Here is a 12,326-nt window from a genome sequence, read left to right as displayed (position 1 = left end):
TGCAGAGCTGGTAGCCTCTCACCCCTTTTCGAACACCCTTGTGCAGTGTTCCCTCAGCCTCCTCTCTCCTCTCCTTGGGAGTCCTCTGGGCAGCTGCTGCTGTATTCTCTGGGCTGCCCAGGCCCCCAAAAGAGGTGCCTCCTCACACTGCCCCACAGGGGCCTGGGAAGAAGGTGCTCCCAGTCTTAGTGGCCCAACAGAGACTGGCCAAAGGTGAACGTGAGGGCAGCATCTTACCTTGGGAGGCAGCAGCGGGTCCTGCTGGGCCTGCATGGTGGAAAGGCTCCCCTTCAGCACCGGGCACACAGCTCCCAGCAAGCCTTGTACACAAGCAAGCACAAGAAAGGCCAGGATGGTGCCTGCCTGTCTCCCATTTGTTTGTCCATTCCCAGCCTCAAGGACTGGTGGATTGGCTGGATGAGCTACCTTGACTGCTTGCTTGCTTACTCTGAGGACGCCTCAGCTCCTGGTACCCAGCACCCCCTGGCCAGCCCAAGAAACACCATTCACCAACATTGCTTGCAACCAGGGCTGTTGTAACAAACAGCCTTTGGGAGGCAGAGATGCAAGAGGAGGGAGGGAAGGAAAGAAGACTAGAGGCCAGTGTTGCCTGCAGCACCCCTGAGCATCATTCAAGGCACCCCAGGGTGCCACGGCACGCTGGTTGAAAACCACTGCTTTAGGGAACCCTCTGATTTTAACATTTGGGCCTCTGTGGTTTGCAAAATCTCTCTTCAGTGGGAACAATCTCTTCAAGGAGCCTCTGGAGAAGGTTCTGGTGGAGACAAGGGACTAACAGAAGGCTTTCCAGAGTGCCAGGAAGGATGGCAAGAAGGGAAAACCAGTGTTCCTTTCACTCCTCCTGATACTCCTCCAGCCACAGGACATCAAATTACTTTCTCTCCTGCTGGGACAAACCAAACCCGCACACCAGCTGGTAGTGGCTTAACGTCCAGATTAAACAAAGGCCCCCCAAAGGGAAGGAGCTCTCCCTTAACTACCAATAAGAGGCAGACTATAGCACTTTGCCCAGGTGTGGGCAGAGAGGACCTTGGATAGATGGGTCAACTGAATGATCTCTTGGGATTCCTCCTTAAAGGTTTCAAGGAAGCCAAGGGAGATGTTTGTGGGTACGCCCCCCCCCCATCCAAGATAGCAGACAAACACAAGGCTGCCATGAAGCCAATAGGACACCTGAGAAGCATAAAGGCAATTGTGTTAGGATCGTTCTACTCTTGTGTAGGACCCTGGCAGAGACACATGCCTGACTGGCATGTTCTCTCCCTCCTGGTTGATCGTTTGGGAGCTTCAAAAGCTTTCTTCTGCCCAAACATCACAGCAACTGATGCCAACAGACACCAGCACACTCTGGGATCCGCAGAGTCTTTGCAGTTTGCGTAACAGACCTCAGCAACTCAGCATTTTGGCTGAGTTAAAACACTGAGCATTCTGACTTAGCTCCTTCCTCTTTCTCATCAGACAGCAAAGAGAAAGAACGAAGGACAATAGTCCCACTTTACGGAACACAGTAACACAAACATCCTGTCTCCGTCACTTTCCACTCTGTGGAATGAAAACATACACCATCATGTGATAGACAACAATCCCATGACTGCAGGCACAGGGAATGAATCTCCAACAAATTGAGCTCATCTCACACAAGGAACAGGGTTGGTTCTGTTATCACCATGTTGAGCACTGCTTTCCTTTTGGGTGATGACACAGGCAAAGTAGGTGTTGAGCAGTTCCGCCTTCTCTGTATCACCCAATAGCATTTCTTCATTTTTTTTCAGAGGTCAGTCATATTATTATTACTATTATTATCATTAATCTCTTGCGAGCCTGAGCTCATTCTGAGCTTTGGCCTGCCAGACCTCATGTATACTTTTCTTTCACGATTTCCCTTTTCTTCCTTTTCTTATACGCACCCTTCTTAAATCTTAGCTCATTTATAAACATGGTGCAAGCTTGCAAATGTCATAGACCAAATGGAGCAAACAGCACGCAGACCTAGCGGTGGGAGGAAAAAATCCTTAAATAAGAGACACGGGGGAATGATTAATGGACTTCAATGTCTGTACACTAATGCACAAAGCATGGGTAATAAACAAGATGAGCTTGAGCTCTTGGTACAGCAAACTAAATATGACATAATAGGCATCACTGAAACCTGGTGGGATAAGTCCCACGACTGGAATGTAATAATGGAGGGTTACAATCTATTTCAGAGAAACAGACCAGACAAGAAAGGAGGAGGAGTGGCGTTATATGTCAGGGATGTGTATACCTGTGAAGAGATCCAAGATTTAGAACCTCAAAGCCAAAGTGAGAGCATTTGGGTCAAAATTAAGGGAGAGATGAATAACAGGGACCTCATTGTGGGAGTTTACTATAGATCCCCAAGCCAAACGGAGGACATAGATGATGCCTTCCTGGAACAGATGGCCAAGCATGCAAAAGGAAGGGAGATAGTAGTAATGGGGGACTTCAATTACCCGGATATTTGCTGGATGTCAAACTCAGCCAAGAGCATAAGGTCAAACAGATTCCTCACTGGCCTTGCAGACAACTTCATTGTCCAGAAAGTGGGAGAAGCAACAAGAGGAACAGCCATTTTAGATCTGGTCCTAACCAATGTTGATGACCTGGTTAGTGGAGTAGAAGTGGAAGGATCATTAGGCGCGAGTGATCATGCTCTTCTGAAGTTTACTATACAGCGGAAAGGAGCAGCCAAGCATACTAGGACTCAATTTCTTGACTTTAAGAAAGCCGACTTCATAAAACTTAGGGAAGTGCTGGGTGAGATCCCATGGACAGTAATACTAAAAGGAAAGGGAGTTCATGATGGCTGGGAGTTTGTTAAGAGGGAGATAGTAAAAGCACAACTTCAGGCAATACCAATGAGACGGAAACATGGAAGGTGCCTAAAGAAGCCAGGGTGGCTATCTAAAGAACTTTTAACTGAGTTAAGATTAAAAAAGGATGTGTACAAAAAATGGAAAAGGGGGGAAACCACCAAAGAGGAATTCAAACAAATAGCCAGCACGTGTAGACACAAAGTCAGAAAAGCTAAAGCACAGAATGAACTCAGGCTTGCTAGAGAGGTTAAAAGCAACAAAAAAGGCTTTTATGGGTACGTTCGTAGCAAAAGGAAGAACAAAGAAACAGTGGGGTCACTCAGAGGAGAAGATGGTGAAATGCAAACAGGGGATACAGAAAGGGCTGAACTCCTCAATGCCTTCTTTGCCTCAGTCTTCTCCGATAAAGAAAACAATGCCCGACCTGAAGAATTTGGAGCAAATGATTCAGCAGAGGAAACACAGCCCAGAATAACTAAGGAGATAGTACAAGAATACTTGGCTAGTTTAGATGTATTCAAGTCTCCAGGGCCAGATGAACTGCATCCAAGAGTATTAAAAGAACTGGCAGATGTGATCTCAGAACCACTGGCAGTCATCTTTGAGAATTCCTGGAGAACAGGCGAAGTCCCGGCAGACTGGAGGAGGGCAAATGTTGTCCCTATTTTCAAAAAGGGGAAAAGAGAGGACCCAAATAATTACCGCCCAGTCAGTCTGACATCAATACCAGGGAAGATTCTGGAGCAGATCATTAAGGAAACAGTCTGTGAGCACCTAGAAAGGAATACTGTGATCACCAATAGTCAGCATGGATTTCTGAAAAATAAGTCATGTCAGACTAACCTGATCTCGTTTTTTGACAGAATTACAAGACTGGTAGATGAAGGGAATGCAGTGGATGTAGCCTACCTTGATTTCAGCAAGGCATTTGACAAGGTGCCCCATGATATTCTTGTAAAGAAGCTGGTAAAATACGGTCTTGACTATGCTACCACTCAGTGGATTTGTAACTGGCTGACTGACCGAACCCAAAGGGTGCTCATCAATGGTTCCTTTTCATCCTGGAGAAGAGTGACTAGTGGGGTGCCACACGGTTCTGTCTTGGGCCCGGTCTTATTCAACATCTTTATCAACGACTTGGATGATGGACTCAAGGGCATCCTGATCAAATTTGCAGATGACACCAAACTGGGAGGGGTGGCTAACACCCCAGAGGACAGGATCACACTTCAAAACGACCTTGACAGATTAGAGAACTGGGCCAAAACAAACAAGATGAATTTTAATAGGGAGAAATGTAAAGTATTGCACTTGGGCAAAAAAAATGAGAGACACAAATACAAGATGGGTGACACCTGGCTTGAGAGCAGTACATGTGAAAAGGATCTAGGAGTCTTGGTTGACCACAAACTTGACATGAGCCAACAGTGTGACGCGGCAGCTAAAAAAGCCAATGCAATTCTGGGCTGCATCAATAGGAGTATAGCATCTAGATCAAGGGAAGTAATAGTGCCACTGTATTCTGCTCTGGTCAGACCTCACCTGGAGTACTGTGTCCAGTTCTGGGCACCACAGTTCAAGAAGGACACTGACAAACTGGAACGTGTCCAGAGAAGGGCAACCAAAATGGTCAAAGGCCTGGAAACAATGCCTTATGAAGAACGGCTAAGGGAGCTGGGCATGTTTAGCCTGGAGAAGAGGAGGTTAAGGGGTGATATGATAGCCATGTTCAAATATATAAAAGGATGTCACATAGAGGAGGGAGAAAGGTTGTTTTCTGCTGCTCCAGAGAAGCGGACACGGAGCAATGGTTCCAAACTACAAGAAAGAAGATTCCACCTAAACATTAGGAAGAACTTCCTGACAGTAAGAGCTGTTCGACAGTGGAATTTGCTGCCAAGGAGTGTGGTGGAGTCTCCTTCTTTGGAGGTCCTTAAGCAGAGGCTTGACAACCATATGTCAGGAGTGCTCTGATGGTGTTTCCTGCTTGGCAGGGGGTTGGACTCGATGGCCCTTGTGATCTCTTCCAACTCTAAGATTCTATGATTCTATGCTGAGTTGGTGCCCAGAAGGTGGCAACATCGATAGCCCATCTCTCCTTTAAAGAGAATAATTTTGATATGCATCCACATATCGCCTGGCCTTTGGTATGGACTCAGTCTGACCCTTATGTTTCCCTCCCCTTATGGTTTTGATCTATGGGCCACTTTTAAAATGAGGCTGCATTTTAACCTGTATTTTAAATTGGTCCCCTGTCCCCATTATGTTTTTACTGTAATTTTACTGGTGTTAGCCACCCTGAGCCCGGCTCTGGCCTGGGAGGCCGGGGTATAAATAAAATTTGTTGTTGTTGTTGTTGTTGTTAATGATTGGTTATCTCCACAATTGCCAGAAGGGATTTTCTCTCTTAGATCAAAGTATACAGTGGTGCCCCGCAAGACGAACGCCTCGCAAGATGGAAAACCCGCTAGACGAAAGGGTTTTCTGTTTTGGAGGCGCTTCGCAAAACCAATTTCCCTATGGGCTTGCTTTGCAAGACGAAAATGTCTTGCGAGTTCCTGCGGGTTTGTTTTCCTTCCCCCCCCCTTTTCTAAGCCACTAAGCCGCTTATCAGCTGATCCGCTAAGCCGCTAATAGCGCTAATCCGCTAAGCTGTCAATGGTCTTGCTTCGCAAGACGAAAAAACCGCTAGACGAAGAGACTCGCAGAATGGATTAATTTCGTCTTGCGAGGCACCACTGTATTTGATTTGTAGGATCGCTATATATATGTGTGAAAAGAAAGCAATATTAAGGCTACTGATAGAGCTGCTTTAATCTCAGCATCCTTTGCTGTGCCTTCTTAGTGCCCAAAAAGCTGGTACTCAAGATTGCTTCAGTAACAGGACAAACTGAAGCGCTGGTTAGATTGTGACACTTTAGAGGAAGGAAGGAAGGAAGGAAGGAAGGAAGGAAGGAAGGAAGGAAGGGAGGAAGGGAGGGAGGGACGGGACAGAGGCCAGTGTTGCCCGTGACACTCCTGACCATCCTTCAAGGCACACTGGTTGAAAACCACTACCCTAAGGAGTCTGGCCAAGCCTTCTCCCCCGACAAACTCCAACTTTCTACGCAGGAAGGAGATTGCCTCTACAGGCTCCCAAATGAAAGATTCTCCCACCTCCTGTCTCTGCCCTCAGATGGTGCTTTTCTAGCTGGTCAGGGCAAAATGAAGAGTAATAATAATAATAATAATTAATTATTTCTTTATTTCATAAAATTCCTACACTGCTTGATTGTAAAAAGCAGCAGCAGCAGCAGCACAACAGCTTCAAAGCGGAACATGAAAAAAAGATAAAATTATAAAATTATCAATAAGAAAAATTAACAAAAATAATGTGAAATTTTCCAGAAGTTTATATGGCAATAGACTGAAAGCAGGTCAAAACCTGCATTAGCTTCCGAAGCATCTGAGTAGCCTTGTCTAAACAAGCTGAACAGTGACTGAAAAGAGCACAGTGTATCATAAAACAATTCCAGGCACCACAAGATGGTTGTTTCTGCACTCTGGTTTATTCTGTTCTGGTTCTTCCATGTCTAGTAAAGACTTCAGTTGCTGATGAAGTGCTGTTCACACTGAACAAATCTAGACTGTTTCTCCATCTTCGGAATCTTTTGTGTGAAGTAAGTTTGCTGCTCATATTTCATTCACTTAAGAGTTTGTTATCTGGTGTGAGTTCTCAGATGCAAAGTCAGGCCACCAATCCCACTGAAACTCATTCCACACTCCACATGTTTTCATGGTATCTCCTTGGCGTGGGGTTTTTTATGTAAGGTAAGGACATCCCCAATACAGAAGTGCTTTCCACAATCTAGGCATTCATACAGTTTCCCCCATGTGGCTTCACTCCTACAACTGAAACTCTTTCCACACTCCACACATGTATGCAGTTTCTCCCCTGCGTGGGTTTTTTTTGAGGTACTGTACAGGGAGATGGTGATAGAGACTGAAGCTCTTCCCCCATACCATACATTTAAAGAGTCTTTCGCCTGTAAGGGTTCTTCGATGTGCAGTGGATTCTTTGATGTAAAGTAAGGTGGTGATTTAGACTGAAACTCTTTGCACACACCATACAATGAAATGGTTTCTCCCCTGTGTGGGTTCTTCGATGCGCAATAAGGTTTCCGTTCTGGCTGAAGCTCTTTCCACACTCCATACATTTAAATGGTTTCTCCCTGGTGTGAGTTCTTTGATGCAAAGTAAGGTTTCCACTCTGGCTGAAGCTCTTTCCACACACCACACATTTAAATGATTTATCTGCTGTGTGGGTTCTTTGATGTGCAGTAAGGCTTCCGCTCTGGCTGAAGCTCTTCCCACATGCCATACATTTAAATGGTTTCTCCCCAGTGTGAATTCTTTGATGTGCAGTAAGGTTTCCACTCTGACTGAAGCTCTTTCCACACTCTGTGCATTTAAATGGCTTCTCCCCGGTGTGGGTTTTTTGATGCAAAGTAAGGACACTCCCAATACGGAAGCGCTTTCCACAATCTATGCATTCATACGGTTTCTCCCCTGTGTGGATTCGTTGATGTTCTGTAAGGGCACTCCTACAAGTGAAACTCTTTCCACACTCTGTGCATTTATGCCGTTTCTCCCCTGTGTGGGTTTTTTGAGGTACAGTGAGATGGTGATAGAGACTGAAGCTCTTTCCACACACCATAGTTTTTAATGGCTTCTCCCCTGTGTGGGTTTTTTGATGTGCAATAAGGCTTCCACTCTGGCTGAAGCTCTTTCCACATTCTACACACTTAAATGGTTTTTCTCCTGTATGGGTTCTTTGATGTAAAGTAAGGTGGTGATTGAGACTGAAACTCTTTCTGCACACCATACATTTAAATGGTTTCTCCCCTGTGTGGGTTCTCTGGTGTGCAATAAGGTTTCCACTCTGGCTGAAGCTCTTTCCACAGTCCATGCATTTGAATGGTTTCTCCCCTTTGTGGGTTTTTGTATGCTTGACAAGGTTACCAGCACTACTGAGGCTCTTTCCACATTCCGTGCATTGAAACACTTTCTCCCCTCTTTGGGTTCCTTGATGTAAACTAATGCTTCCACTCTGACTGAAGCTCTTTCCACACTCCACACTGCTACTTCCTGTGAATTCTTCCTGTGGACTCAGTGATACACGGACATCAGTGTCCTGAGTAGTAAGGGATTTGGTTTTCCAGTTCTTCAACACATTTCCTACATGCTTTTCAGGTGATCGTTGATTTACAAAGGTCTCTTTCTGTGCTTCATGCCCCACATTTTCTACAGACACCACAGGTGGCTCACCATAATTCTTACTCTTCTGCCCATTACCTGTTTTTAGTCAGAAAAAGAAAATGCAATTCAAATTACAACTCAGAAGCAGAGACTCTTATCATGGATTGAGCCCTGTTCTCCACTTCTCTGATTTTACCATTTTCAAGAATGTCCCCCTCCTTCCTTCCCTGCCCAGCTGAATCTGAAGTCAGCTTCTGAAGATGCTTTTGAATATAAATATGGTGTCTCAAGACAACAACACAAGTCCCTTCCTGCTCCTCCTCAAACTTGCTGAGCTGTGTCTGCTCATCTCTCCCCTTCCTCAGAGCCCCATCCAACTGGATCTTATCCTTCAACCCAAAGGACGAAATACAAAATAGCCAGACACTCCTAGTGCTACTACTGTCATGGCTCTCTTCCCCAAAGCAGGGAAAGGCAAGATCTTAGCTCTCCTGCTGAGGGATAGCAGAGGGGACACGTGGACCCAACAGAATCCCCCTGGTGCCGTGAAGAGGATCTCAGCTCAGTGGCACTACAGAGGATATTTTAATTTGGGGTGCATCTCAGCACATGGAAGGGAAACGTCAGCCTGGAGGTCGTCTCTGCTCTTTAGAAGAAGACCCTGTGTGGGCAACATTATGCGGCTTGAGAGTGGCTTGCCTGTACACTGTGGGGCCAGAGGCATTTACAACGAATGTAAATGCAACCTTTGGACAGGAGCAGAGCTTCCACACACCCTTCTCTGTCCTCCATCCAGGCTGGCAAGAAGCCCCATCAGATTTCAAGGAAACAACCCAGCCAGACCAAAAACACTCAAGGAAGATGGGAAGCAGGTCAGGGTATGGGGAGAAGAGAGTCCCAAGGGCCAGCTGGAGAGGTTTGAAGGCTGCATTTGTCCATCCGGTCCATTTAATCCAAGAGCCCCACAGGGGCCAACTAAATACTGACAGGAAGCCCAGAAGCAGGACTTATCTTCCTTGGCCCAGTATACCTGAAAGAGCATCTCCACCCCCATTGTTCAGCCCAGACACTGAGGTCCAGCGCCGAGGACCTTCTGGCGGTTCCCTCCCTGCGAGAAGTGAGGGTACAGGGAACCAGGCAGAGGGCCTTCTCGGTGGTGGTGCCCGTTCTGTGAAACACCCTCCCATCAGATGCCAAGGAGATAAACAACTACGTGACTTTTAGGAGAAATCTGAAGGCAGATCTGTTTCGGGAAGTTTATAATGTTTGATGTTTTATTGTGTTTACTATTCTGTTGGGAGCCACCCCAGAGTGGCTGGGAAAACCCAGCCAGATGGGCAGGGCATAAATTATTTATTGATATTGATATTGATATTACTGGAGCAAAAATGGCCCCACGACACAACTAAGCCCATACCTGTTGAGGTTTCCCCTTCTTTGGGGTTCTGGAGGAATAGATCTTGTTCTTCTTCCCAACAGGAACTGAGATCTGATTCTGCCAAGGAAAGAGTTAATATTAGCTACTTTTGGCCACAAAACCTCCAGCCCTTTCAAACCAATCTGTATTTTTGACCACAAATGCAAAGAGGAGGAATTGCCATATCCAGATCCTATAAAGACGCAATATGCACAGGAGTACTGTTGCTGCAAATATCGTACATACACATAAAGAGGGACCCAGCAGGCTATTCTTATTCCTACTCTGCATGAATAAATGGCACAAAAGAGTGGATTCACACCTTCAACATCTAGCAGTCCAGAGGCAAAAAAATGTGCCCTTACCCAGAGAGGCCACCATCTCATAATTCTCCTCCATGACTTCCTTGTGCAGAGCTCTTTGGCCATGATCCAGCAGAGCCCACTCCTCCACCGTGAAAAACACAGCCACCTCCTCAAAGGTCAAGAGGGCTTGGATGGTCACCAGATTCTGGAAGAAGATAACTTTATTTAAAGGTCCCTTCCCTACTTGACACACAAGCAAGGGTAAAGTGGGCCACTTCTGAGGCTCTCTCACCTGTTGCCACAAAGCAGAGAGCAGCTCTTTGATGTGAACAATGGACAAATACAGATTTATTTAGGGTCGGAGACATTTACACAGATGGCAAACCTTTGACTGGCGAACAAATATTAAGCAAAGCTAGACAACATCTGGAACTGGCTAAATGTGCCTCAAATTACACATTTTCTAACAAACCAAAAAGTTACTGAACATGCCTCTAGACCCTAGACCAGGGGTAGGCAAACTAAGGCCCGGGGGCAGGATGCGGCCCAATCACCTTCTCAATCCGGCCCGTGGACGGTCCGGGAATCAGCGTATTTTTACAGGAGTAGAATGTGTCCTTTTATTTAAAATGCATCTCTGGGTTATTTGTGGGGCATTTTCCCCCCTTCAAAATAGAGAGTTGTGTTTATATGTTTGTTATGTTCTACATTTTGAAAAAAAACAAAAACTTATACAATACATATATATTTAAGGGGAGGGGGGAGAGAAGCAGGGACCAGTCCAGGGACTGCAAGGGAGAGACAGGGAACAGGAAGAATGTCAAACTTTACATAGAGGCTTTAGAAAACCATGTCTTGGTCTTTAGGGGACGTTTAGCCTGGGTTTGCCCAGTCACTCAGCTTTGTGAGGTTTTAGGATCATATCCAAAACCTCTTAATGAGGTTTCCTGGAAAATCTGCCTCTCTAGGAAGCAGGAGGAGGGGGGGTTGGCAGGTGATTCCTCCTCCCCTCCCTGCAAACATAAATTCCCTTGCTCCCCCCCCCAAAAAGCTCTATTTCCCCATTTGCTTTGTGAGAAGGTCCCAGGTCCAATCCCTGGCAGAGGCAACGAAGGAGACCCCCCCTCCCAAAAAACTCATCATGTGAATGAAGGTTGCACAGTGTTACATTCTCCCCCCTTAACCCCATGGGAGACAAGATCCCTCATTATTACACCTGTTTACAAAGGGGGGCAGGGCTGTGTCTGAGGGTGCCCCCCCCCGTTATAACAGCCCCTCAGAGCAGCCTGGTGTCGTTAGGCCCGTTTTGCTAGAGGGTTTTGAGCAGTACCTTACGACAACCCTCAAGGGTAGCCCAGTGTCATGATCATGGATAGCTTTTTTCTTTTTAAGGCCGGGTCCTGGAAGTTGGGCTATGCTATTAGGGGAGGGGGCGTAGCTCCAAGGCAGAGCAGCTGCTTTGCATGCAGAAGGAGGTGCCCCGTTCAATTCTACGATTCCTGAGGGGCAGCCTTACCATTGGGCAGCCTCAGGTGGCTTCCTCGGAGGGCAGGATCCAGGGAAGATGCAGACTGGAGGCGAAGCCTGACTCTCCCCTGGAGAGGAGCAGCAGCAGCAGCAGCCGGGGCGGAAGAAGATGAATGACCAAGACTTCAATGGGCTTCAATGGGCTTCCAGCTTCCGGCTCCCCTGATTGGTTCGCCGCCGCCTCTCGCTTCTCTTCTGATTGGTTCTCTTTTTCCCGGGCCTCCATTCATACTGTATTCCCTCCCTGCAACAGAATTACTTGCACTTCTTGGCATTCTTCTGGTTATGAATACCCTTTTCCAAGATTATTTTATTCCAAATAATAACGTATTGCAAACTGTGTCAGAAATATTTCTTTTTTTTTTTAGTTGAGATCCCTGCAATGCAGGGGGTCGGACTAGATGACACTTGGGGCCCCTTCCGGTTCTATGGTTCTAATTCCTTCAGTTAATTGGGGCGGGGGAGGGGCAGTTTCCCAACGAAGCCCCAAGAGGAGGAGGGCAAGAGGCAGCTCGTCACGTCTGGTTCCCATCTGACCACAGGCTGCTCTGCAGCCGTAGCTCTATGGCTAGGCAGTCTCCAGGCGGGTTGGGGGGGGCGTCAGTGGATGGGAAATCAGGAAGGGGAGGGCTGATTGCCGGAGAGGACAAAGAGCAGGTATAGGCAAACTCGGCCCTTCAGATGTTTTTTTGGGACTACAACTCCCATCATCCCTAGCTAACAGGACCAGTGGTCAGGGATGATGGGAATTGTAGTCCCAAAAATATGAAGAGCCGAGTTTGCCTATGCCTGACAAAGAGGTAAAGATGCGGAGTGGTGGAAGGGCAAATATATAAAACTGCAAAATCAAGGCAGGTGTCAGTCAACACTGATGGCATTCTCCCATGACTGCCAGTAATGTTTTGGCCTAATGTTGCCTGCTGTTTTGTTCCTTCTGCTTCCAGAATTTCATGCGCTTAAATTTAGCAAGCACTAGTAAAA

General features: G+C 46.6%; 1 protein-coding gene and 1 long non-coding RNA gene across 2 annotated transcripts; one reads left to right on the top strand and one right to left on the bottom strand.

Annotated features, from left to right (window-relative positions):
• Positions 1-1,448: 1,448 nt before the first annotated feature.
• On the top strand, positions 1,449-5,210 carry LOC309335849. The gene is made up of 2 exons (XR_014153773.1): positions 1,449-1,976; positions 4,917-5,210. It is a non-coding gene; the product is annotated as an uncharacterized lncRNA (long non-coding RNA).
• Positions 5,211-6,082: 872 nt separating this feature from the next.
• LOC309334689 (uncharacterized protein) lies at positions 6,083-11,907 on the bottom strand. Its single transcript, XM_081849246.1, has 4 exons — positions 11,335-11,907; positions 9,879-10,053; positions 9,514-9,591; positions 6,083-8,192 (listed from the first exon to the last, which is right to left on the bottom strand). The coding sequence occupies exons 1-4, from the start codon at positions 11,335-11,337 to the stop codon at positions 6,868-6,870; spliced, it is 1,581 nt and encodes a 526-aa protein (XP_081705372.1). The 5' UTR covers positions 11,338-11,907; the 3' UTR covers positions 6,083-6,867.
• Positions 11,908-12,326: the final 419 nt, after the last annotated feature.

The sequence above is a fragment of the Podarcis erhardii genome (genome assembly GCF_964252035.2).
Source record: "Podarcis erhardii genome assembly, chromosome: 2".
NCBI classification, from domain to species: domain Eukaryota; kingdom Metazoa; phylum Chordata; class Lepidosauria; order Squamata; family Lacertidae; genus Podarcis; species Podarcis erhardii.
The sequence above is the reverse complement of the archived record's forward strand: the minus strand, read 5'-3'. Positions and strand labels throughout refer to the sequence as shown.

What these genes read in the sequence shown, in the direction of transcription:
- LOC309334689 (XM_081849246.1), bottom strand. An exon ending in TGAGATGGTGGCCTCTCTGG is followed by an intron (nt 9,592 to 9,878) that starts GTAAGGGCACAT and finishes TTTCCTTGGCAG; the next exon opens with AATCAGATCTCAGTTCCTGT. An exon ending in AGAAGGGGAAACCTCAACAG is followed by an intron (nt 8,193 to 9,513) that starts GTATGGGCTTAG and finishes GACTAAAAACAG; the next exon opens with GTAATGGGCAGAAGAGTAAG.